General features: G+C 48.3%; 2 protein-coding genes across 7 annotated transcripts in view; one reads left to right on the plus strand and one right to left on the minus strand.

The window, feature by feature from the left end:
- Positions 1–24,580, plus strand: part of LOC139585286 (uncharacterized) — a 445,268-nt gene that overhangs the window by 324,929 nt on the left and 95,759 nt on the right. The gene's annotated exons all lie outside the window — the stretch shown is intronic.
- The window catches only part of GRIK1 (glutamate ionotropic receptor kainate type subunit 1), a 102,757-nt gene that overhangs the window by 22,174 nt on the left and 56,003 nt on the right, over positions 1–24,580 (minus strand). For 2 of the 5 annotated variants that reach the window (XM_071417849.1, XM_071417851.1), the window contains exons 5-13: positions 21,272–21,325; positions 20,195–20,368; positions 16,298–16,441; positions 9,773–9,880; positions 9,066–9,110; positions 6,432–6,545; positions 5,228–5,431; positions 4,626–4,849; positions 687–805 (exon numbers count right to left, since the gene is read on the minus strand). In XM_071417849.1, coding sequence (XP_071273950.1) covers positions 687–805; positions 4,626–4,849; positions 5,228–5,431; positions 6,432–6,545; positions 9,066–9,110; positions 9,773–9,880; positions 16,298–16,441; positions 20,195–20,368; positions 21,272–21,325 — 1,186 coding nt within the window. The remainder of the gene's footprint in view (positions 1–686; positions 806–4,625; positions 4,850–5,227; positions 5,432–6,431; positions 6,546–9,065; positions 9,111–9,772; positions 9,881–16,297; positions 16,442–20,194; positions 20,369–21,271; positions 21,326–24,580) is intronic. The other 3 variants (XM_071417852.1, XM_071417853.1, XR_011676992.1) reach the window with 2 other exon arrangements.

Below are 24,580 nucleotides of genomic sequence, written 5' to 3' on the forward strand. Positions count from 1 at the left end.
AACATAAATGCCATAAACAAATGTGTTTAGTACATAGGTCTATTTGACTTCCCACATGGAGAAAGCTTCACTGCCCCTCCTTGGCATCTGAATAAAATGTCAGCTGTTTCCAAAATCATCAGTAACGGGGGCTTGTGACCAGGTTAAGTTAAGGCTTCTAGGGTTGGATGATTTACAGGATAGGGCTCATACCTGCAGAAAAGCCATAGAAAACCAGGGTTTGGTGTTGGTTTTAAACAACGTGTTTGACAAGTGCCTACAAACTCAGCAACCCTTCTGGAGAAAGAGCATCTTTCCCTGTTTGGCAGCTGGAACAGTTCTTCTAGGGCAGCTAAGGCTGTTTGTGTTGGGATGGAGCCCAACATTTTCCTGTTTTCAAACTTCTAATGCCAATAAACTCAACTTCAGCACGAGGCACTTCATATCCCTCTTGCAGTTAAATTCCATTTCAGCTGCAGAACTCCCACGCTCCCCTTTCTCTCAGATGCTCGCCCTCCTTCCTCCTGGCCTGGGCTGCAGAGTTCCCCAGCGGCAGTGGCCCTTGGCCTCCCTCCCCTGTGCTAGCCTGCGTGTGTGAGATCAGGTTTTACAGTACATGCTGCGTTTACAGAGGGTGGAGTTTACCAGCACAGAAGCCCTTGAGCAGACTGTGGGACGTGTGCGAGAACGAAGTGTAACCGGTGTACCTTGCTGCATGAGAGCTCCAACTCCAAACCAGAAACTATTTAGTAAAGTAAAATTGTTTTCCACCACATCTGAGTCTGGGTTGCACGGGTGGGGGTTATACCACTCGTATGGTGTAAACCTGTGGCAGTCAACAGAAACAGTCTGTAAACATCGAGCAGAGGACACACAGCAAACCTGCTGAGCAGCACGCCCCGGCACGGCACCACGCACGGAACGGGCACGGGAGAGCCTGGCACAGAGGGCTGGCCCAGGCCAAATGAGAGCTGGGTGTGAAGGGTGTCCTGGGACATGGGCACTGCCCTGTGCCAAAGGAGAGCTTGGTGTGAGGGGTGTCCTGGGACATGGGCACTGCCCTGTGCCAAAGGAGAGCTGGGCATGAAGGATGTCCTGGGACATGGCACTGCCCCGTGCCAAAGGAGAGCCTTGGTGTGAAGGGTGTCCTGGGGCATGGCACTGCCCCGTGCCAAAGGAGAGCCTTGGTGTGAAGGGTGTCCTGGGGCATGGCACTGCCCCGTGCCAAAGGAGAGCCTTGGTGTGAAGGGTGTCCTGGGGCATGGCACTGCCCCGTGCCAAAGGAGAGCCTTGGTGTGAAGGGTGCCCTGGGGCATGGCACTGCCCTGTGCCAAAGGAGAGCTTGGTGTGAAGGGTGTCCTGGGGCATGGCACTGCCCTGTGCCAAAGGAGAGCCTTGGTGTGAAGGGTGTCCTGGGACATGGCACTGCCCTGTGCCAAAGGAGAGCCTTGGTGTGAAGGGTGCCCTGGGGCATGGCACTGCCCTGTGCCAAAGGAGAGCCTTGGTGTGAAGGGTGTCCTGGGACATGGGCACTGCCCCGTGCCAAAGGAGAGCCTTGGTGTGAAGGGTGTCCTGGGGCATGGCACTGCCCTGTGCCAAAGGAGAGCCTTGGTGTGAAGGGTGTCCTGGGACATGGCACTGCCCTGTGCCAAAGGAGAGCCTTGGTGTGAAGGGTGCCCTGGGGCATGGCACTGCCCTGTGCCAAAGGAGAGCCTTGGTGTGAAGGGTGCCCTGGGGCATGGCACTGCCCCGTGCCAAAGGAGAGCCTTGGTGTGAAGGGTGTCCCTGGACATGGCACTGCCCCGTGCCAAAGGAGAGCCTTGGTGTGAAGGGCATCCCCAGACACTGGCACTGCCCCGTGCCAAAGGAGAGCCTTGGTGTGAAGGGTGTCCTGGGACATGGCACTGCCCTGTGCCAAAGGAGAGCTTGGCATGAAAGGCATCCCCAGACACTGGCACTGCCCCGTGTCAGCTGTGCATCAGCTGTGGAGCGATGGGTGGCATGCTGCTGGGCCTGGCACAGGGCTGCTGCTCCTCTCCTCCCTGCCACAGCCCATGGCTCCCTGCCCCACTCACGGGGCACTGCTGGGAGCCACGGGGCTGCTCCTGGGCTGCACTTTGGGAATAGGGAAGGAGCAGCAGCCCTGTCAGGGCAGCACCACTCTCTGTCAGTGCATGCTGGATGTGCCGTCCCTGCAGCAGCACTGCCCAGCATTCCCAGGATCACGGGGTGTTCTGAGCTGGCAGGGAGCCAGCAGGACCATGGAGTCCCCCTTGGAGCAGGTGCCCATTCAGAACCAGCCCCACAGGGCAGGCATTCAGAGCACCCTGCTCTCCCCAGCTTGGGAGGCAGCTCCCCAAGGCACAGGGACACAGGATGGGCGCTGCAGGGATGGAGTGCACAGGGATCCCTGGAAGGGCTCTGGGCTGAGCACACACCCAGCAGGAGCACCCCAAGGACTGCTCCTCCTCCCCAGTGCCACGTGGCTTCCTCGTGGAACGTGTGGATGCAGCTTTAATTGACAGCCTCACCCAACACATTCTAATTACTGTTGCAACAATATAATTAAGCATTGAATTTATGCACGGCTGCGAGCGGAGTGCCTTGCTCGGCTGAAGTAATGAAGTCTGGTAATAATGAACCTGTTAATTGGGAGAGGATGTAGCTTAGGATGCCATCAGCTGCACAATACCCAGAACGAGAGTATAAAAAGTCATGACAAAAGACAAAGTTTCCAGGTTCAAGTTACAACAGTTCTGCATGCACCCATCAAAAGAAAAGTAATTCCCAAGTTAGATGTTTCAGATTTCTGCTGTAATAATGGAAGCAGGTGTTGTGGAGTGACCAGACTCAGCTCATGCACACAGAGGGAAACACATCCTTCACAAGAGAACCCCAGTTAGCACCAGTAGGTCTCCAACAGCCCTAGGAGTGAAGAGTTCCCCCCACAGTGTTCACACAGGGCAGGAAGAAGAATAAATCCCTCTGCCTGACCTGCTTGGGAAGCCCAAGGCTGGAATTTTGCATGGTTTCAGAAAACCACCACATTCAGCGAGCTGGAAAGACATGTCTCCATCACAGAAAGAGTAAAAGGGCCATGAAATTCTGCCAGCAAGGCCTTGTCTTCCAGACTGGGAAGGTTTTTCTAGCCCTGGCTACATATTTCACTGTGTTAGTAGGGTGTATGCCTCTTTTACACCTCAAAACAAAAGCTGGTTTTCTTCTTGTGTTTCTATTGCTGCGCTGAGCTCTGGTTTACAGTCCAGCAGAATTCACTGCTCAGACCTTCTGCTTTCCTGGCCTTTTCCCCCCTGGTTTTCTCCCTCTTCAGCAGCAGCTGTGCTGAGGTTTCTGATAAAGTTGAGATGCTCAAGGTCACCCAAGCACCTTTTTCCACAGGGTCTGTGTGACATTATTGACTCAGCTACTTGGCTCTACCTTCACTGACGTAAGAGCACAGCTGAGATGGCATTAGCAGAAAGGGAAATTTTGGCAGAAAACACCTTGTTCATCCACTGGCAGTGTACTTGGAACAGAGCTTTGCCAGTCTGCAACCCTTCACATCGATAAAAACTTCAGTGTTTGAGTTTTAAAATTAATGTAACAATGACAGGGCTATGTAAGGCTCAGAGACAAATGAGAAATTATTCAGCTGCTGAAAAGTTGAAAGAAATGACAGGAGGATTATACCAGTCTGTGCAAATTATTCCCAAGTATTTGTTTTCCAGGAACTGATGTCAAAATGTGGGTAGCCATGTAATTTACTGTGACAGTGCTAAGAAGTGGATGGTTTCTGGGGTTATTAAAAGCAAACAATATTTGCTGAAACACTTTGCAAATCTTACAGAAATCTTGGTGCATTTGGAGACATGGACAGGTCTCAGTGTGGATTTCAAGAGCAGCTTAGCTTAAAATGTATAAATCTAAATTAACATGAGCACAATTTCACTTCTTCAGTCCATGCAGCTGAATCTAACTAGGCACTGCTCTCAGGCATCAGCTCAAGGAAAGCATTTGTGCTTCCTTCCACTGTTCTGAGGTGGAGAGGGCTGGGGGACGTTTTCAGTCTTGGCACACAAGAGCAGAAAAGTCAATCTGCCAGAGAGGAGCAGATTTAAGATTAGTCATGACTGAGATCATGGGTTGTGTACAGTGGAGTTATTATTTATGGTGCACTGAGGCACTGCAGGAGCCTGTGGGAAGTGGTGAGTAACTGCACACAGCCCCACAGCTGCTGGGGAGGGATAAACTCCTCTTTCACCTCAGGCCACCCCTGGGGGGTTAACCCATGGCCTCTCCTCCTCCAATGCACAGAGCAATTTTGGGTGGAAGAGAGCTCTGAGGTTGGGCCTCCAGCAAAACTAAGGAACAGGGAAATGCCTACATGCAAGTAACAAACTGCTTTTCAGCACATGTCTGCTGGGGTGGTGCCTCCTGATGCATCCCATGGGATACTTCGCTTGGAGCAGCCCTTAAAGAAAGCAAAACCTCAGTGCAATACAGAAAAGCGGTGTTGATGAGAAAATACCAAGACTGCAGAAAGGTTTTAGGACCGGATAACCCCCTTAGGATGGTACTTCAGAGCCCATCCAACACCTGTGAGGGGAGAGGCTGTGGGTGCATCCAAAACCCTGTCCTGGCCTTACCTGGCAATGACAAAGAGGACACAGCTGACTCCAAGGCAGGCCAGGAGAACATACATCCAAATATCTGGAGAGAGAGGGTTTAAAAAGGAGAAAACGCCGGGGTTGGTCCCGTTGGGCTTCCGGTACAAGATGCTGATTCCCAGTGTCATGAAGGGCTTGGAGAAATCAATCACTTTCTCTCTGACATAGGTGATGGTGAGAGGAGCAACAGCCAGGTCAGCTTTCTGGAAGCACAAAAGGGAAAACACTCATCTCCCTCATGTTCAGAAAACCCACCGCAATTCCCTCAATTTCTTTCCTGAGTATTAAAAAACAAACCACTTTTGGCTCAAATTCAACAGAATTTAACATTTCTAGGGTATTTTTGGGGGGTGTGACATTTCATTTTCTCTTTTTACAAGGGAGGGGGACATTTGGGACATGGCCACCGATGGACATTTCCCTCCAACACCTGCAAACTTCTCATTCAGACGTTCCTACTCTGATGGGTGGCAAAATAGACACAGCAGTGGCTCTAAGGGGTGAAAACCCCAGCAAAGATTTCAGATACAGAGTACTCCAGGCGAAAGGAGAGCAGAGAGAGAAGAAGGGTTCAGTCTTACATGATCTATGAGTTCCTTGACCATCCCATTCCACTCTCCCTTGTCATTCTGGGCTCCGTATTTGCCGTCAGAAACGAGTTTGACCTCATAGATGAAGCCTAAAATGTTTGACAGCTCCTTCAGCAGGTCCAGGCAGTACCCCTCGAACCTGTCATTGCCATACAAGGGCTTGTCAGACTTCTTGTACATCACATAGGGATCTTCCTGCAGGAAAACACAGCAGACAGGCAGTGAGAGATGTGAGCCTTGGCTCAGCTTAGATCACTTTCCCTACACGATGCTGATGTTTTCCACGGGGATTGCAAGTACATGGAAACCAGCAATTTACTGTGTGCATTAAAGGCTCTTCTAGGTGTGTCAACAAACTCACTGAATGAATTAGTGATGAGCATAGGGGCCCTAATTTTCAGTGGAATGGACCATTTGGGGCTCCCAGGAGCTTCATTTCCAGTTGTGCCCAGCAGCTCTAAACTCAGACCAAGGGTCTGGATCCCACATTGTCCCAGGGACAGGAAGGGATACTGAAGGACAGAGGATCCTAAATTACAGGAAAAAAACCCATAAGGGGAAACTAGCATTTTGTATTCTGTGAAAAATAAGTCTTTACTGAGAAAAATCTTCAAATGGACCGAAAAGGGAATGGAGAACAGCAAAGGCAGATTGCAAAGTACATTTTTGCTTCCCTTTTACAGGATTTAGGATAGAAGAAGATCTGGGCAAGCAGTTTAATGTGGCAAAACCCCAGTGTAGTAGTAGTAGACATGTAGAAGGAGCCTTTGAGCTCTCTCCCTCCTCCTGAGGAACTACGCAGAGCAACTGAGAAAAAAAGTGGCATTGCTGGGCATGTAGAGAGCACAATGCAGAGCAGCTCCCAAATACCCAGTTAAACCCTTTCCATTCCTCACACAATGTAAGCACAATGACTCAATCTGTCTGTCTGCTGTTTACCACTTCCCTTCAGCCCTCTTTGTCTCATTTCCAGTAAAACAAAGGCTGTATGAGCAGTGACTGCAAAGCTGAGTGTTTGTGGGTGTTCCTTCTTCTGGGAGGAAAAGTGCGCGGGGTTCGCCTGAAACGCTGGAGAAGGGGAAACAGTTTTGGAGGCAGAGGTTCTGGGAGCCTCCCAGTGGCAGTGTGGTGTTTTGGGGTCAATCCTGTGTGTGTGTGTGGACCCTGCGCCGGAATGGAGCTGGGGCAGCCTTACCAGGATGGTGGTGACGATGAGCGTGCGGTTGGCCAAGGAGTCCGTGATGTTGGTGGAGCGGTCCTTGTTGCTGTCCGTCATGTTAAGGCCACTGTAGGAGTTCCAGACCCCAATCTGCACACAGGAGAGCGGGTCAGAGGCTGCCCTAACCCCCTAAACCCCCAGAGCACTGCCCTCAGGGCTCACTCAGGAAGGGACCCAGTGATAGAAGAGGGCAGCAGCTGGGAGAAAGGCAGCAGCACCATGGGCTGGTTCAGAAATCCCAGGCAATGACTGCAAAATGCATAAATGCAAACCCAGGAGCACTGAGAGTGCGAGGCTTGGCAGTGCAGTGCTGGGGTGGCCAGCTGGCTACTAAAGTGGAACAGGCTGGCTTTGTTTCCTGCTAAAAAAATAAAGCCAAATGTCTATTTTTATGGGTTTTTAAAAAATTTTGTCAGTGGTGGAGCTGAGACATGTGGCAAGACCTCTCTGTTCTGATAGAACAGGTTAAAAGCCTGAATAGCTACCCTGGAACTGACTGATGGATGCCCTGGCCTTTTGCTTGCCCTGTGCCTTCAGCAGGTTTAGCAAAGATTATTCTGTCATTCTGGACTCCTGGATGTGCCAGAGCTATCAAGGTGGTACATTTCACACCCCGAGCAGTATTTGCTCTGCAAACATCAGTGGCCAAAGGCAAATTCCTTTCCAGCCCTGGAGACAGTGAAAACTCCTAGTATTTACTGCCCAATCCAAAGCCTCCAGGGAAGATATTTGTCATTTCAGTGGATTAGGATCTACGCTGTGGGGGCAGAAATTATAACCATGTTATTTCTTCACATCAATATTTACCCAACTTAAATGCAGGCTGGAAGCATCTCCAGGGGTTTTGCCTTTGGGTTTTCATGCCCAGCCTGGCTGAGGGCTGATGTGAGGAGCTCCAGGGGAGGAGCTGGCTCAGGCAGTTTGATTTATGCTGGGCATTGTGGAGAGCACAACAACTTGGGGTTTGTGTCCCCAGGTGCCACTGCTTTTGCCCCTTACAAACTTTTTTTTTTCCCAAATTCTTAATGGGGACACCCATGCCATTAAAAAAAAAAAACAAACCCAAGCATTTGTCAGTCATTCCCTTTGTTTCCAAAACTAGATCAGGCTGGGAAGCTGATCTGGAAAGTGCCCAGATTTACAAAGGAGATCAAATGTTGGCTATTATGGCAGCCCGAGCCAGGAACACAGTAAATATCAGTGTCCTTGGATTTGCACCAGGGTGGATGAGCCCTTCTGCCCACTGTTACTGACTGGGAATGTGTTTGTTGGCCGGCAGCAGGGAAAGAGGAGGACAGCCATGGCACCAGGGAGCAGCAGAGTCACAGAGCACACAGAGAACACCAGGAGAGCACTGCACGTCCGGGCAAAGGGACAGCACTGCAGGACAGCCCTGCCTGGAGGGAGGAGGAAGGATCAGACCGAGGTAGGACATCACGGGGGAGCTCAGGGGATGTTTTGCAGTTTAGTGACAAGTGTGACAGGTGCCACGGGCCCTCCCCAGCGAGCCCCTGCTCTGAACCAGCTGTAATTTGGTTTAAATCAGCTCAGCAGAACACGAGATGCCTGCAGTCCAAGGGGAGAATGCTTCTGCGTGTCAGGGGATGATCTACTCCCCAGGAAGGAGGGGAAAGGGCCTTAGTGCCTCAGCCTGATCTGCTGCAGGTTAAACTGGGTTATTAAGGATGCATGTGCTCCATGAGAACACAGGAAGGGTGTTTTACACTGGTCTGTTCTCACAAAAACAGCACAAACCCAAAACCTTTCTACACTGTGCAAGAAGGAGGGCTGTGGAATAATGAGACCTGTGTGAACCACGGGCAAAATACAATTCTAAGCACTACAGAAAGTTTCTGTCTCATGACTGCAGAACTTAGTGGATGCAGTTTTTATCTTCTCCTCATAGAACAGCAACCAGGGGTTGTAAGTCCTGTGGGGAGCAGTGCGTGGAGCTGCTCTCCAAATGCCACTTTTGTGTTTCAAGCACCTTATGTTCAAAGAGGGATGAGGCTCCTGGGGTAATTTACATCTTTTATAAACAAGCTTAGTCCCAATTTCCATATGTTAGTGAATGACAGCACCCACTTAATCATCTCTATTCTTTTCTGTAAGGAGCTAATAACACACTCATCCAAATTTTGAGGCAATAATGCTTGAACACTGCCAGCACTGAGAGGTTTGTGTGGGGAAAAACGCCCCCAACCCTGCACATTAAGCCAGACTTTGGAGCTGATGCCAATACACATCCAAAATACTGTAATTCTACCCTGTAAATTTTAGGTGAATCAGGAAGGATGGCACCGGAGAAAAGGAATGGTTTTGCTGCAGCAGGGGCCTTTACTCAAAGATGGGAAAAGCACAGCTCCCAAGAAGTAAAATAATATTTAAACCTCCCTGATTTTGGTGAGAAAGCTGAATCCTGCCGAGATCTTCTTAGTCTTTGCAATTACAGTGTCTCAAGTGGAGAAAAACTTATCCTAGCAGGAAAATTCCTGCTTTCAGAGAGCCTGTTGTCTCTAAACTGCAATAGGAGAGTGACCATTAAAACCCAAAGGCTGAGTGAGAAGACCCAGCCCAGAGGGTTTTGGCATCACCTGTCTGTGTACAAACCTTCTTCCACACTTTATACAAATGATTAGAACCCTCGCCAGCAGCCTTGGTACAGGGAAAAACAAACAGAGCGCTTCATTAAAAATGAAAAGAGAAGCTGTCTGGAGAGCTGTGTGGGAGCAATTACAGTTAAATTCTCCATTAACCCATCAGCAATTACCACCCAGAGCTGAGCCAGCACACAGAGCAGGGGCCAGCAGCCTCGGGAGCTGCTGTCACCTGGGCTGGGCTTTGGGACACCCGCAGCTGCCACCCCCAGGGCAGCCCATAGCGCTGGCTGAGGGCTGGAAAGGGGAAAGTGAGCAAATCCAATCCCAGAAACCTGGAGAATTCCCAACATCTCCACTGTGTGGAGGCTATTACTCAAGCACCTTCTTTCCTCTCTCCCTCATGTCACATTCATCTGTGCACTGCTATATAGATTTATCTATCTCTATGTGTGGATTTACCATCCACAGTTGCAGTGGCAAGAATTGAAAACGAGCTGCATTTAAGATGATTCTTTCCATTATACAATATTGCCTGCCCCACATTCCTCTCCCATACCTTGAAATGCACTGCACAATGAAAACCCAATCTTAGCAGCTCTGCTTTAACTCTGACTCAAATCACTTGAGAATGGTGGGGTTTTTTTAATCCCAGTCACAGGAGATTCAAGCTGAGGAACCGTGCCCTTGTCAAAGGAACTTTTGGCCATGTTTTTTTACCTTTTCTGTGCCTTCCTCCTTGAGGCTGATGATGTCCAGGTCAAAGTCCTTCCGGAGCCCGTCGGTTTTGTTGAAGGTGATGCGCCCGGTCAGGCCCTCCCACCGTGCCTGGGGACACAAACGCACCCTGCCTGTGGCACCCAGCAGGAGCCACTCTGAACCCACGGCAAGAGCTCTCAGTAATGGCTGCCATTTAAATACACCACTTCCAAATCTGGGGGCTTTTAAGCATCCGTGGCTTTGCTGCTCCGACAAAACCCCTTTTTAAATTTTGTTGTTTAGTTTCTTTCTGATCTGTTTTGCATTTTGCAACCAGACACAAGTCTGTGACAGTTTACATAGATTGATGTACATATGTGTGGTACTGATAAAAAAATGTAGACTGACCCAAGAGAAAGGGAGAATTGCAGGTGCCCAAAGCCAGGGCAGTTCTGCACTGCACAAGAATTCACTGCACTTTCATTCTCCTGTATCTGGTGAGCCTCCCACCAAGCCTGTTTGCCTTGAAATGAGATCTCCCTCCCTCCCACCCCATTTTGTCCCCAGAGCTGGTGCTTATCCATAAAACAAAGTGATGGGTTTAAAAGTGCAGACAATCTTGATAATCTATTTTTGGGAGGCCCCCCATTAGATTAAATTTGTCAGAGATACAAGGAGAGCTGACAATAAATGATGGCATTGTTCCTTCGTGTGTGTCAGCCATATAATTTTAAATTACAAGCTTTTCCACCACACATCGTTCCTTGCCTCATTTAATTTATTGGAGACAGAGGACAGAAGTAAAGCTGCATTAAAAATCACACTTACAGACTGGTGTCCCCCCTCCCTGCTTAATCTGAATTCCAGCCCTGAATCTGCAGGATTTAATCTTGGATGCTGGGGAGTTCTCACCACATGCCTCAGGCAAATCTGGTGCTTGTGGAATTTGTGGAAACAAAATACACACTTGGATACACACTTAAGTAACATAAGAATGGAAAAGCATTAGTGCAACAAATTTGCTGTGAGATTTTCCATCTTAATGACTTGGGAGCATACACAAGTCTCTGCTGTAAACAGTGAAACACTTGCAGGGTTATTTATTACTTATTTATTATAATGATATAATCAAGATAGCATATGGATGAATGTGGACACATATGGATGAATTTTAATGTCTAACATCCCTTTTTCCAGCCTGTCTTTTTATTCCTCTGATGTGCCCCCATCTCTTTTTCATAAAGTTGGAATATTTTATAAAATCTGCTCTTTAGAGATCAGTTTCTCAGGAGTTTCAGGGAGTGTTTCTCAGAAACGTTAAATGATGATGGGATTTTTAAATCCTAATGGTGAGGAACATGCTTCAGATACCATCTGAATTCTGAATTTAATTTCTGAATTTTATTTTATTGCTTCTAAACCAAAACAGAGAAAGCATCATATGCAGAGTTCTTGCTAATTAACAAACTGAAATGAAGCAGAACTTCCTGAAAAGCCAGGAGCTGCATCTGTGTGTATCACAGGGATGGGATTTCATGCTTTCACACACAGGATTTATAGCCATTTTTATGTTTCTGGTGACACATTGAGTGTTACAGGACATAATAAAAGCTGAATTGGAGCCTCATCAGGTAATTGATCAAACAGAATCACTGTGAGCAGCTGCTCAGACCCTTAGAAGGGAGGGGACAGACAGGTTACAGACACAGCTTCAGCCACCTTCAGAGGCTGGCAGGCACCTGCCATGGCCAAAATACACAAAGCAGCCTAGAGAGAGCTGTGGAACTCCTCCCTGCTTTCACTGCTGGAAAAGATGGGGACTGTGGGGAAAGCACAAGCTGAGCTCTGGGGTTAAATATTCCAGTTACAATCCCTACCAATAGCTTGGTGGGAAATTCCAGCATCAGGGGAACAGAGCTGACTCAGCCTCCAAGGTCAAACACTCCAGAGGAGCTTTATCAATTGCCACCCATCACAGGCTCTGTATCAATTTCCACTTCACCATCTTGGATCGATGCAGCAGCCTCCATTCCAGCCCGAGCCAATCAACAGTTCAATCCCAGAATGGATCAGTTCAGCTGCTTCCAGACTTTTCAGAGACTCATGGAATGTCCTGAGGGGGAAGGGACCCCCAAGGATCACCCAGCCCAGCCCCTGCCCTGCACAGACACCAAACAATCCCACCCTGTGCATCCCTGGCAGCAGTGTCCAAAGTGACTCGAGAAATTCCCCAAACAGAACAGATCCAGTTATTTATTCCGTAGAACTTACCTGCCTTTTTTAATCTCTCTCTTTCTTTTTCCCTTCTCTTGCTGTTTAAGTGTAACGTGAAAATTTGGAAACTTTTCCCCGAAGGCAAGCAATCTGGGATTTTCCCTGGCTTTAATGGGAGTTTGGTCAGAAATCAGTCACTGGACTGTTCCTTGTGGGAGGAGTACACTCAGAACCTGGAGTGAAGTCTAGTTGGAGATAAGAATATCCTCCTGCCTGCTCTGTTCTGTCCTGGGGTTATTTTGACCCACGGTATACATATTTAATTCTTGGGGTCATATTCTGTTTATTTGTTATCAGAAGTTCCTAGGCAAAATGAACATCAGTTATTGATTTAATGTACATTGCTAATTGACCACAGGGGTGAAGGAACATATATTCCCAGATTTCTGAGGGCTTTGATGGTACCTGAATGAAAAATTTAAAAACCTAGGAACACCTAAACCTACAATGCTCAGAACACCTCAGGTCTCTCATGTAACAAAACCTCCCAAGGCCATAAATAACAACACCACTATAAAAACAAATAATAAATCAATAATAATAACCAAAATGCTACTGACCAAGACCAGCCTAATTTTCCTTTGGTTTTCTTTCCTTTGGGAAGAGAAAACCCCTGCTTTATTGGAATTGCAGAGAGAGCTGCCAGATTGAAGTGACAGTGATATTGCTTCTCCTTGGAGTGGGAATCGTGTGTGATGAGCCACACATCAACTTGTCAGCTCTCACAATTAATCCTCTTATTACCAGAAATCCCCCAGGATTATGGAATTCAGTGAGTTAGGGTATGGCTTGGCCATTATCCTGCTCCAAATCTGGCATAACTGATGGAATAAAGAGAATTTCAGCACTCGCCAGCACAGGGCCTTATCTGTGGAGATAAACTGAGAATTATGATGCTCCACAGCCTCTTTACTTGGAAGAGGTCCAGGAAAAGTCCTGGCCTTTCCCTGAGCAGCACTGGAATGGAAATGAAGCAGTGAGAGGCAGAAAGGGGCATTTTCCACGGCCAGAGGGATGGGATTTTAGTGGACTGTGAACATGGAAAATTGTGCACTGTGTTTGGGTAAGCCTGGATATATTAAATATGTCCTGAAAAAATGTTCTGTGTAGCAAATATCAAAACATCCTCCATATATTTAGATAAAGTCACTTTGTAATGGTTCTTGCTTGTTTTTTATAAACAAATCTATTGCCCAGGAAACATTTAATGAGCTGAAAACAGAATGGAAGAAAATATATGCAATCTTTTTGTCAAACAGCTTGTTTTGATTTTGGATATCACAGTGCCAGTGCCCTGGCAGATAATTTTTTATCAATTTTCATCAATTCAATATGTATTTATTCCCAGCATGCAATCCTGCAATTACTTTGCAATCTGGGCATAGATAATTCCATAAATAAGTGTTTTTCCACTTGAAATTTGATTTCAGAGTAAGAATGCCTATTGACATTGCCCTCAGCCTCATTGTCTTCTCGGGAAGCTGAGCTTTATTTCCTAATAAAGCACCATGGGATGCAGGTCAGGCAGTTGTTTTGTTTGCTCTCCTAATTAAGAGTTTCCAGGTCAAAGGAGCAGCCACTAATAGGCTCATAGCAGAAATGCACTTCATGGACTAGAAGTAAAGTTTATGAGAAGTGGAGCAAAGAAAAAAGATTGTTTTAGTGAGAGTGAATCAAGTGTTGCTGTTAAATTACCTGGTGAGAGAAGCCCTACCAAAGTAAACAGCTGTTTCAATTTGATCTAACTGGATATTGTAGCACCAGAGCCCAGAGAAAAAATCCAGCCAGCACCCCCAGACCCTGTCACTGGCTCAGTGCTAAAATGCAATAAAAAAGATGCAGCAGAAGAGATTTTATTTCATGGTTTGGAGCACAATGTTGCCATCTTTTCCCAGTCATTGCACAAAGATTTCAGTGCTGCCCCACAGCCCCTGTCTCAGAGAGCAGGGGAGACTTCCTGGCTCTTCTGGCATCAGGCTCTGGTACTGCCCTCTCCTTGTTATCTGTTCCACTCTGCAGGAAAGCACTCCCAGGAAAACACTCTGACATGCTGGCTCTGGGAGTAATCAAAGGCCATTAAACAACAGAAATCTTCAGTTCTCTTAGGAGATTCTTTGTGCACAACAAATTGATGGATACCTCTGCAGATGGATTGCTTTCCCTTCTGTCATAATTTAGATTTCTACTTTTACTGTAATGAGAAACCTCCAGTTCCTTCTCCTTCCAGTTCTGAATGCAGATGGATGGCTCTCCCTCCTGGTCTCAGTGCTTGCCATGGATCTCCTCAGAAACACAGCAGGAGCTGAAATCTCCTCAGATCTCTTTCAGTCTCCGAGATCTTTCTCTGTGATTCTGCCTGAGGGCATTTAACAGTCCCTCAGAATCCAATCTGCATCTCTATCCTTCTCTCTGCAGTTGCTGTTTTCATTGTGGCTGGGTTTGAACAAGGGGAGCTCACAGTGGTTTTGATGATAATTGAAAAACAATCATAATCTGGGTCCTTATCTTGTGCTTTAGAGGGAACATGAGCAGAACTGGATCATCCAATTATAAACATATTTCATGTTTACCCCCATTTTTCCTTCAGAAAAGGTGGGATCATCCTTTCTGTCCCTGTTCCCCCTCTGCAGACAGCCAACAACCTCCTTTTCCCGCTGAGCAGGGTAAGGGACACTCCCTGCAAATGCCTCCAGAAGGCTCCAGGATTGGAACATCCATCAGCTGTGAATGGCACTGGGTCACTGAGAGACACAGCTTCTGACAAGGATTTACTTCTCATTAAAAACTCCTTAATGGGCTGTCGAAGAGCCTTGATCTCAGACATTGCATAGAGCTGGCCCACAAAGCAAATGAGGTGACCTCAGTTCTTTTCACCACCAAAATAAAATGCAAAAACTCACCAGGGAGCCACTGAAGCACTTGTTAACTCCAGCATCTGCAGGAATCACTGCAGGCAAATTCTTTGTCTGAAACTGGTCTATTTAGACTGGAGTACTGAATATCTGTCTTTAGATCAGTCTGTAAAATGCCTTCACAGAATGTCAGTACCACATCAAAAACAGGACAATTAAATGCTGCCTATGTGGGCCCAAGCTATCACTCTGCCTCCTGGACTTTGTTTTCTCCATACCTATTCACTGATTCCTGATTATAAAGTTCCTCCATCCCTGTTGAACAAACCAGACCCCAACATGATCTGGGGTCCAAATGTATTTGCTATTTGTTTCCAACTCGTGTTTTAGGCTTTACAGGAAACTCAATATGGTCTTGTTAAACCTTATCCTCTGCTTTTAACAACCACCTTTTTGGCTACATCAGCCCCAGGAAGGTCAGACTCTCAGAGTATTTAAATGAGTGTTTTACTGACCATGAGAGACTCTATTTGCAAGGCCATCAGTAATTAGCTCCCATATCTCACTCCGTGCAAGAGAAGCTGCTTGTCCATGATAAATGAGAGCTGTGTCACTGTTCAGGCTTTGAACTGATCTGCTGGGGTGCATCTGCTACTCTTGGGCAAAGTATTCTGGTTTAGGCTTCAGGAACCCTTAGTTTTATACTCAGCATCCCCCAAAATAAGGAGGCCATCACTGCAGGGGCATTCACTGATACAAAGTCTTGCGTTAACTTTTAATTTCATCATAATTATTCTTCAAACGCAGGGACTGAGGTGGGGAAAACGTAAAACATATGTGGGATGCTCCACCTAATTTCCAATTTTCATTTCCACACTTTTCTAAAGGAGAGGTTTCCATTTGAAAATCAAAACAAAACCGGGACTTTTGAAAGAGTGAAGGCATTTCAACTAAAATGAGCATTTTTAGGACATTTGTGGCTCAAGCTCAGTTATCTTGTAAGACAGAGCATTGCTTCAGGAAGCAATTTCCTTCTTTGGAAATACCGGCTGCAATGTTTTCTGGATATCGATCCCCGATCAAACAACCTGCAACACAACAACTGTTGCAGTTGTCTCACATTGTTTAGAAATCATCACCATCCACAACAAACATTAACCAAATAAAAAACCTGGGAAGTCTTACAGCGTGCAAGGGAGGAAAGGCGGAAAGGCAGGAGGGAGAAGGAAGGAAGGAAGGAGCGAAGGAGCGAAGGAGGGAAGGAAGGAAGGAAGGAAGGAAGGAAGGAAGGAAGGAAGGAAGGAAGGAAGGAAGGAAGGAAGGAAGGAAGGAAGGAAGGAAGGAAGGAAGGAAGGAAGGAAGGAAGGAAGGAAGGAAGGAAGGAAGGAAGGAAGGAAGGAAGGAAGGGCTCTGCACTTGCCTCTTTGATGAGGTTCATGAAGCGGGGCCCGAAGCGCCAGGGCTTGTGGCGGTGGCACTGCAGGGAGCTGACGGTGATCTGGGCCGCTCGCTGCGAGGCCACGGCCACCATGTACACGGCGTCGTACATCAGCGCTGCCTCCGTCTGCACAAACACGGCCTGAGTGAGTTACTGCTCACTGCTCTGCACAAACACGGCCCTGAGCGAGTCACTGCTCACTGCTCTGCACAAACACGGCCCTGAGCGAGTCACTGCTCACTGCTCTGCACAAACACGGCCCTGAGCGAGTCACTGCTCACTGCTCTGCACAAACACGGCCCTGAGAGAGTCACTGCTCACTGCTCTGCACAAACACGGCCCTGAGCGAGTTACTGCTCACTGCTCTGCACAAACACGGCCTCAGTGAGTTACTGCTCACTGCTCTGCACAAACACGGCCCTGAGAGAGTCACTGCTCACTGCTCTGCACAAACACGGCCCTGAGCGAGTCACTGCCTGCCCCCACTGCAGCCAGGAGCAGCCAAATCCAGTCCTTTGTGTTGTTTTGGAGCACTGGCAGGGAAACCACACCAGGTAGCTACAGAGAGCTAGAGCTCAGGGGTCCCAGGCAGGCTGGAGAGGGGTTCTAGGAAGCCACTCTTCTCATGGCACTTGTGGGATTGCTTCCTTCCCAACAGGACAGGCTGGCTCTGCTTTCCCGGGAAGCCAATCCCACTGATCACCTGGGACACATCCCACTGCCCAGGTATCTGCTGCCCTCCAGGATCCTGGCTTTTGGCACAAATGTGTGCAGTGGTGTTCTAGAGAGAGGGAGAATGTCCTCTGGAGGTGTGCTTTGGGGGGATTAACTTGGACTCACACATCTAGCTTCCCACTACAGCCCTTGGATCCTTGAATATTACCCCATATATTCAGACACCAAAATTACTGGGTGCTCTTTGTGCATCTGTGTTTCTTTTGGGAGTGGGTTTGTGGGTTTAAAGGCACAGCCTCAAAGTGACATCGCACACTCTGTCCCACTTTGTCACCTCAGAAAAGTCTCACCCTCACCCACACTGGGCTTCAGTGCTCTCACAGTGAGGTGGGAATGGCTGTGTCTCCCTAATGATGCTGCACAAATTACCTTCCAGGTAAACCTAATGAATAATTAAACCAGGGCCTGAAGGAAAGAAGGCAGCAATTCTGCAGATGAGAAACCAGACTCCTCTATAGGAACTACAGAGCTGATCAGTTTTCTGCTTCTTCTCCATACAATTCCTCTGGGAAATTAATACATTTGCTTCTTTGTTTGTGCCATTTACTTGACTAAATTACAACCGCATCGGCGGTCCCAGCATTGGAGGTTTTGCTCAAGTGTATCTGAATTTAAGGACTAATCTTAAGATAGAGCAGAAGAGGAACTGGTCTTGATGTGCTTGTCAAAATCTGCCCAAAATAATGCTCCACATTGGGAGCAAATTGTGAGAACAGAAAACATTGTGAGTGATGAGTCAAGCAGGAGGAGACAATGCCAGCTGTTCTTACTGTGAGGTGTCTCACAGCAGACAGTTGTTCCAAGCACACTCAGGGCATAAGGGCTGACCCCAAATCCCTCAAAATCAATGGAAATATCCCCATCAGTGCCAGCAGACCTCAGTTCTTACACTGGACTGGGCACTCAGGGTTGGGTTTTACTGGCTCTGCCCGTGCCCCAGAGACCCTGGGAGGAGATGCTTGGTGAGAAAGCTCCTCTGTCCTCGCTCTGCTCTGTCTGGCAGGGCTGATGCTTTGCCCTGAGCCCACGGTGTCTGCAGCACTGCCAGGCCTGGCTGCTCAGCCCTTTCCTTGCACCACTTGTCACCGGTCCCTGCCTCGTGTGGCAGCGGGGAGCTGTGCCACCTCCCTGGGCTCGTCACTTCTCCCCTCACCATGGCACTGCCTGGGGCTGTGGGGTGCAACAGTCACCTCATTTCCCAAACACCTCGCCCTGACTTGTGTACTTTTATGTCAGGAGAGAGAGAGACTCAGAGTCAGGCCTGGAACTTGTTTTTCTCATTTTTGTGTGCTGCTTAAGCCACTGCAAAGAAAGCCAGAGATCTCATTAGACCAGTTGTGCCTCTGGGTGCAGTTTGGGCATCCAGCAGGACGTGAACTCAGAGCTGTCTTGCTTGTGCCCTGCTGACTTCCCACAAGCTGCTTTCAGGGCAAACAGCAGAGCATGAACTAGAAGGGATAAATCCTGAGTTAATAACAGGATGTACAGTCCTGATCTCCGTGTACTCTGCCGCCTGTCACAGCCTTATTGCTAAATGAAATGCAGCAGTGGTGCAGCTCTCCATCAAACTGGGCAATAATGGAACCTGCTGGGAATACTGAAATGATCCCAGCAAGGAGGGAGAGCCTCCCCTCAGTGCTGTGCCAGGGCATCAAGGACACTGAGATATGAAGATGCAAAGGAGAGCACAAGAGTCAGGGACAGCAAGGAGAGCAGAATAGTGCTGAGAACTTTGCTTTTCCCAGTGCTGTATTTGGGGGATTTCTGCGTGGATTCCCATCAGGAATTCCCAGGGACAACCTTCTCCCTGCTTTGGATACGAGTGAGCATGGTGACACAGCCCAAAGCAGCACCAGTGTGTGCAATGCCAGGGACAGCACACTTAATGCATTTCTCCTCAGGATGTTAAGACATTTCCAAATTTTCCCTGCAATCATCTGCAATAAAATCTATTTCTTATCACTTTGAGCTCTACTCAGTCCATGAGACACATTATTTCATACTGCAAAGAGATGGCAACCCTTCACCCTGCCAAACTGAATGGAGTCATGCCGTCCCTGTAATTGTTCCTACACTTTCCCTTCCTCCTTGGGGGAGTGCTGGGAGGAATCCTGATTCCCTGCCTTGATGATACCTCTCATCTATCTTTAAATTACCTCTCAAAAGCCAGAGCTTCTGTAGAGATGGAAATGAAGAGAAAGGGCACTTCACCCTTTTAAAAATGCTACTCCCTTCCCACACGTGTGGGATCTGCCCCTGCAGGTCATAAATCCTGCACCTGCTGGGGAAGTCCCATTTTCTGCTGCATTTCCTGCTGCACAGTGCAGAGGGTGATGGGAGAAGTGGGGCAGCATTTCAGTCATCAGCAGTGTGAGATGAACGATGGCACCATGCTGGGGCATTGTCCCTGGGCCACCCCTGGCAGCATTGGTGCTCACTTAGTGCCACCATGCCACCCCTGCCAGCCTGGCTGCTCCCTCACTGTCACCATGCCACCCCTGCCAGCCTGGCTGCTCCCTCCCTGTCCCTGTGCCCCCCCGGCAGTGTGGCTGCTCCCCCACTGTCCCTGTGCCACCCCTGCCAGCCTGGCTGCTCCCTCCCTGTCCCTGTGCCACCCCTGGCAGTGTGGCTGCTCCCTCCCTGTCCCTGTGCCCCCCTGGCAGCCTGGCTGCTCCCTCCCTGTCCCTGTGCCACCCTGGCAGTGTGGCTGCTCCCTCCCTGTCCCTGTGCCACCCCTGGCAGTGTGGCAGCTCCCTCCCTGTCCCTGTGCCACCCCTGGCAGTGTGGCAGCTCCCTCCCTGTCCCTGTGCCACCCCTGGCAGTGTGGCAGCTCCCTCCCTGTCCCTGTGCCACCCTGGCAGTGTGGCTGCTCCCTCGCTGTCCCTGTGCCACCCCTGGCAGTGTGGCTGCTCCCTCCCTATCCCTGTGCCACCCCTGGCAGTGTGGCTGCTCCCTCCCTGTCCCTGTGCCCCCCTGCCAGCCTGGCTGCTCCCTCGCTGTCCCTGTGCCACCCCTGGCAGTGTGGCTGCTCCCTCGCTGTCCCTGTGCCCCCCTGGCAGTGTGGCTGCTCCCTCGCTGTCCCTGTGCCACCCCTGGCAGCCTGGCAGCTCCCTCGCTGTCCCTGTGCCCCCCTGGCTCACTCACAGTCATGGTGCCATCCCGGAGCCCCGAGTCAGGCTTGGGTGGTGCCTGCAGCCTCTCCATGGACCACTTGTCCACCACGGCCGACACGTGCGGGTTGTCGATGTTGAGCAGCCGAAAGCCCGTCATGTTCACCCCGCTGTACCTGTAGGGCTCCAGGTCCAGGGCAAACAGGTCCTAAAGCACCAGCAGGAACACAAACAGAACCATTTCTAAAGGAAATTGTGGAGCTCTTCCCCTGTGCCCACCCTGGCTCCTGTGTGAAACCTGACTGAGCCAAAGCTGTGTGAGTGAGATGGGTGTCACACCACACAGCTGCTTTTGGGACCAAAATGATCAATTCCCCACTGCAGAACTGCTCTGCAAGCAACCTGCACATGTGAATCTATAGCAGTGCTGCAGCTCTGACAGGCTGACATGAGGAATTAGCTGGCCAGTGTCAAGCTGCTTTCTATGCTGAGAGGAGGAAAATTCCGAGAGACGCGGTGAGGGCTGCACTTTGGCTGCTTAGGAATCCCAGTTTCCCCTGCCATGGCTCCCCAGGCACCTCTGCCAGGCTGTGGCACGCACAGGTCAGTGCACGCAGGCTCCACGTGCTCCACATGGCATTTACAGGGCACCTGGGGTGACTGAACCATGTGGGACCTTCCTGAGCTCTGTTCGTGCCACCAAAGAAAACTCTTATTATAAAATTTCCTCAGTGCTTTTATCCGTTTGTGGCTCTGTGGTTTATAAGTAAATGAAACAATTAAACAGTGATGAACCAGCAGTGCCCACAGTGCAAAGCCATTCATTCTTTATTTTGTTTCACCCTGGTCCATCTGTACTGAAGGTTTCTCATTAATTAGCATAACTGCAATTAATTTTCACTACATTAAAGTGTTGGCCAGCCCCAGAAATTGGGCCAAACAACTTTCTTAAGAAACTGTGGGTCCTGATATTCCTAAGGAGTGTTAGCACCCATTCTCCAGGGGTTTCCTTGACTAATGGCAACAAAGATCTCCTAGAGAAAGGGGAAAATTTATCTGTCTTTTCTGAAACAGAGGAAATTCTCCCCCAGATGTTTATAGTGTTCCTTACCAGTGTTGTAAAAAAGTAGTGGTAGTATTCTGTCATCATTCCCATGGAGAGAATCTGTGAAAGAGATGGAAAGGTGAAGGTACTTTACTCTGGAAGCTCCCAGTGTGCTGCAGTGCCTTTGGAAAGCAAGGGTTAAGCACATCACAGGTCATGAGAGCTTGATTGCAATAAACCCCACATTTTTCTTTGGGAGCCAAAAATACCCTGTTGTATTTAAATGATGTTTTTATCATCTCTGCTCAGGAAAGAGATTAAAGATTGCAAAACTTCCAGGACAAGAAAAATTACTAGACATAACAAGATGCTGATTTTAAAAATCCTTTAGTCTGCAGTCTGAGAGTGCTAAAAATGAATTTATTAGCAGACAACACAGTTGGTAGGAGAAGTGCTTAGGGACAGGTTTTTGTATTCTGCTGCCAGGTGAGAACAGGACACTGCAGAGGGCTCAGGAGTAAAGCAGGAAAACAGAAACAAGGAAGATTCTCTAAGTGCCTGTTGTTCCACTGGGGAATGTGGGTCAGCAGGAGGGTGACAAAACAGCTGGGATGGAAGAAACTTTGGAAGAAACAGCCTCCCTGCAGCCTTCTTCCACTTATCCAGGTGAATTCAGCCCTCTCTGGGATCCTATGAGGAGGAGGAGGAGGAGGAATTATAAACTGGGAAAGCGCTGAGGAATTCATTGCCTCAACAGCAACACAGACCAAGGTTAATTCCTGCTCAGTCCTGATCACAGCAGTGCAAGGATCTGTTACTAATTCCCTTTTAGGACAGTTTTGAAGTGCCTGAAGGGCTGTTTGAAAGGCAGGGGGAAATAGAGGGATTTGGCTGGCCAAAATTCCCTTTGCTGACAGAAGCCTCTGAACATCAGTTAAGTAGTTAAGGGATTGTCTATGGCAATTCCTCACATTAAAAAAAAAAAAAAAAAAAAAAGGAAAAAGAAAGGGAGAAAGAAAACCCTGAACTTTCTGAGCTGCAGCAGATAATAAAACCAGCTCAGTGTTAATCGCAAACAACTGATCCATTTCCAGCCACTAAAAGTCAAGCCAGAAGGCAACTATTTCATTGAAATGCTCCACTGGATTTACACATCAAAATTGCCTTTTTTATTTCTGATTTTATTAATCCTCTTCTATTCTGTTTCTTGGAGCTCTTTTATTACCTGTAGAATAAGCTGGAGGCTGCTGCTCCTGCCCTGTTTATGCGCAGATAAGAACACAGGGCTGAATCCAGGGGAACTTTTGTGTGCTGTGTTTCCCAGCTGACCTGGCTGGACTCAGTCACCCTCCCTGGAGCCACTGGATTTCTGTGGCTTTGCAAAGGAGGTGCCAAATTGATGGGATTTTTATGATGCAGATCTCCTCTGAGCTGGAACTACACTGAAAGAGCCCAGTGGGAAGTCACTGCAGAAGTCATGCTACAGGTTTGTTCCTTAAAGCACAACCACCCCAAGACAAGGCAGAAAAAATGCCCAAACAAACATGCAAAACCTCCGAACCCCAGGGCAAGCAGAAACAAAGCCCCTGAGGAGAACAGCCTCAACTGGCTGTCCTCCCCTCTCTCAGTCATTAAGGATGAGAATTAGCTAAAAGCTATTTAGCACTTTGACATGTGCATTAGATACTAAATAGGGGCTTTTTATTCGAGGATCAGGCAGAATTTGCAACAATAATTCATGTTTAAGGGTAATATGGCTGCTAAGCAAAATTCACACCAAAGGACAATTTAATGCTCTGATGCAGGGAAACAGGAGGTGGAATCAAGTCAAAGCAAAAGCAAGAGGAATGCTGAGAATCAGGCTGGACATCCCAAAGCATCAATAACTCCCAAGCCTTCATTCCCTGGCTGCTCCTGCCAGTGTAAGTAGGAGTGTCCAGGGCTCTTCTGCTGAGTGTTTGCAGCACAGCAGACACAGGACAATAAAAGCCTGCTTGGAGCAAGGATGGATTTCAGGCTGGGACACCCCTGAAGCACCTGGCAAAGCTTCCCACAGAGCAGGTGACTTGAAAGAGAGAAGCAGCTCAGGAGAGAGAGGGGAAGGCAACATCTCTGTCTGTGTGCCTGCCCACAGGAAACTGGGATGAGGCTTCACTGCACAGCGCTATTTAAATAACTTTGCATGTAATTATGTAAATAATTATGCACCTGATACAAATGTCCTATTTAAATAATAATAGCTTTTACTTACAGTGGAACTCAGATGAATGTAAACTAGGGAAATCAGCCTCAGATATTCTCCTTGTACATCTCCTGCCCAGCCTTCCCTGTACAACATTTGTTCTTCAGCCAAACTCAGATATGGTTGGACAATGGGAGATAAAGACACTTCCATCTCTAATTATCCCTTCCAGATCAGGAGCCTGGGCCTTGTCCTTTGCAGCTGTGCACTTTCAGCTGTGGGTCATGAACCATGAAGTGAATCCAAGAAAATATCAGTGGTCAAATTATATATGGCAAGCTGACAGAGACTGGGTAAAAATACTCTCTCTTATGTCTGAAAATCTCTTTTGGGTGCCCTGTTCTTGGCTTGAATCACATCCCAGCTCTAACTTGCATTTGTTCATCTTGTAAAACACTCCCTGCCTCATTTAGATCCATTGTCAGTCTGCCTTCGAGGCGGGCTGGAACTGGAATGATGGGCAAGTGCATTAGTGGGAACTGCACCAAGTCCTGTGCTTGCTTTCACTCTGCATTTCCCTCACTCGAGCTGTTATTTGATTTCCTGACCATTAAATGCATTTCATTTTCCAATTAATTACCCCTCTGTTTTCTAAGGGCAGTCCATCCCTGCTTCTCACCCACAGAGGGGGGATGTGCCACTGTGTTTCTCCTGTGGAAGTGGGAACAGAGCTAATCCAGCCTTTTCTTAGCAGGGAGTGGGCTCCAGCCTTCCTGCCAGGTTCCTGGAAGGAGCAGAGTCAGGAGCTGAAGTTTTCTATTCCCACATCTATCACTGTACCAGGAATGTACTCCATGGTGACACCTGGTTTTTCTGCCTTCTGGAGGAACTGAATTAATGATTCTTTTCATTGTCTGTCACATCGTCTTTATAGGATGCTCTGTGAGAGCCTTAAACCTGATTAAATATACAGTACACTTCCTCAAATGTATTTTGGGGGTGTGAAGACAGGAGTAGGTAATTTAAGGTTGGCAGGGATGTACTTTCTGAGAGGTGAGTTTGCCTAGCAGTAAAATCTGTGTTCAGATCACTGTTCCTGGCCTGTTAGCACAAACTGAGGGTTAAGCACAACAACTCAGCCTCTTCAGCCAAGTTCCTCACACAAAAGGCAACATCAGACTGAACAGTGTGCA

This window comes from Agelaius tricolor, unplaced genomic scaffold (genome assembly GCF_023055355.1).
Source record: "Agelaius tricolor isolate 1412-34295 unplaced genomic scaffold, bAgeTri1.0.p SCAF_71, whole genome shotgun sequence".
In the NCBI taxonomy this organism is placed as follows: Eukaryota; Metazoa; Chordata; class Aves; order Passeriformes; family Icteridae; genus Agelaius; species Agelaius tricolor.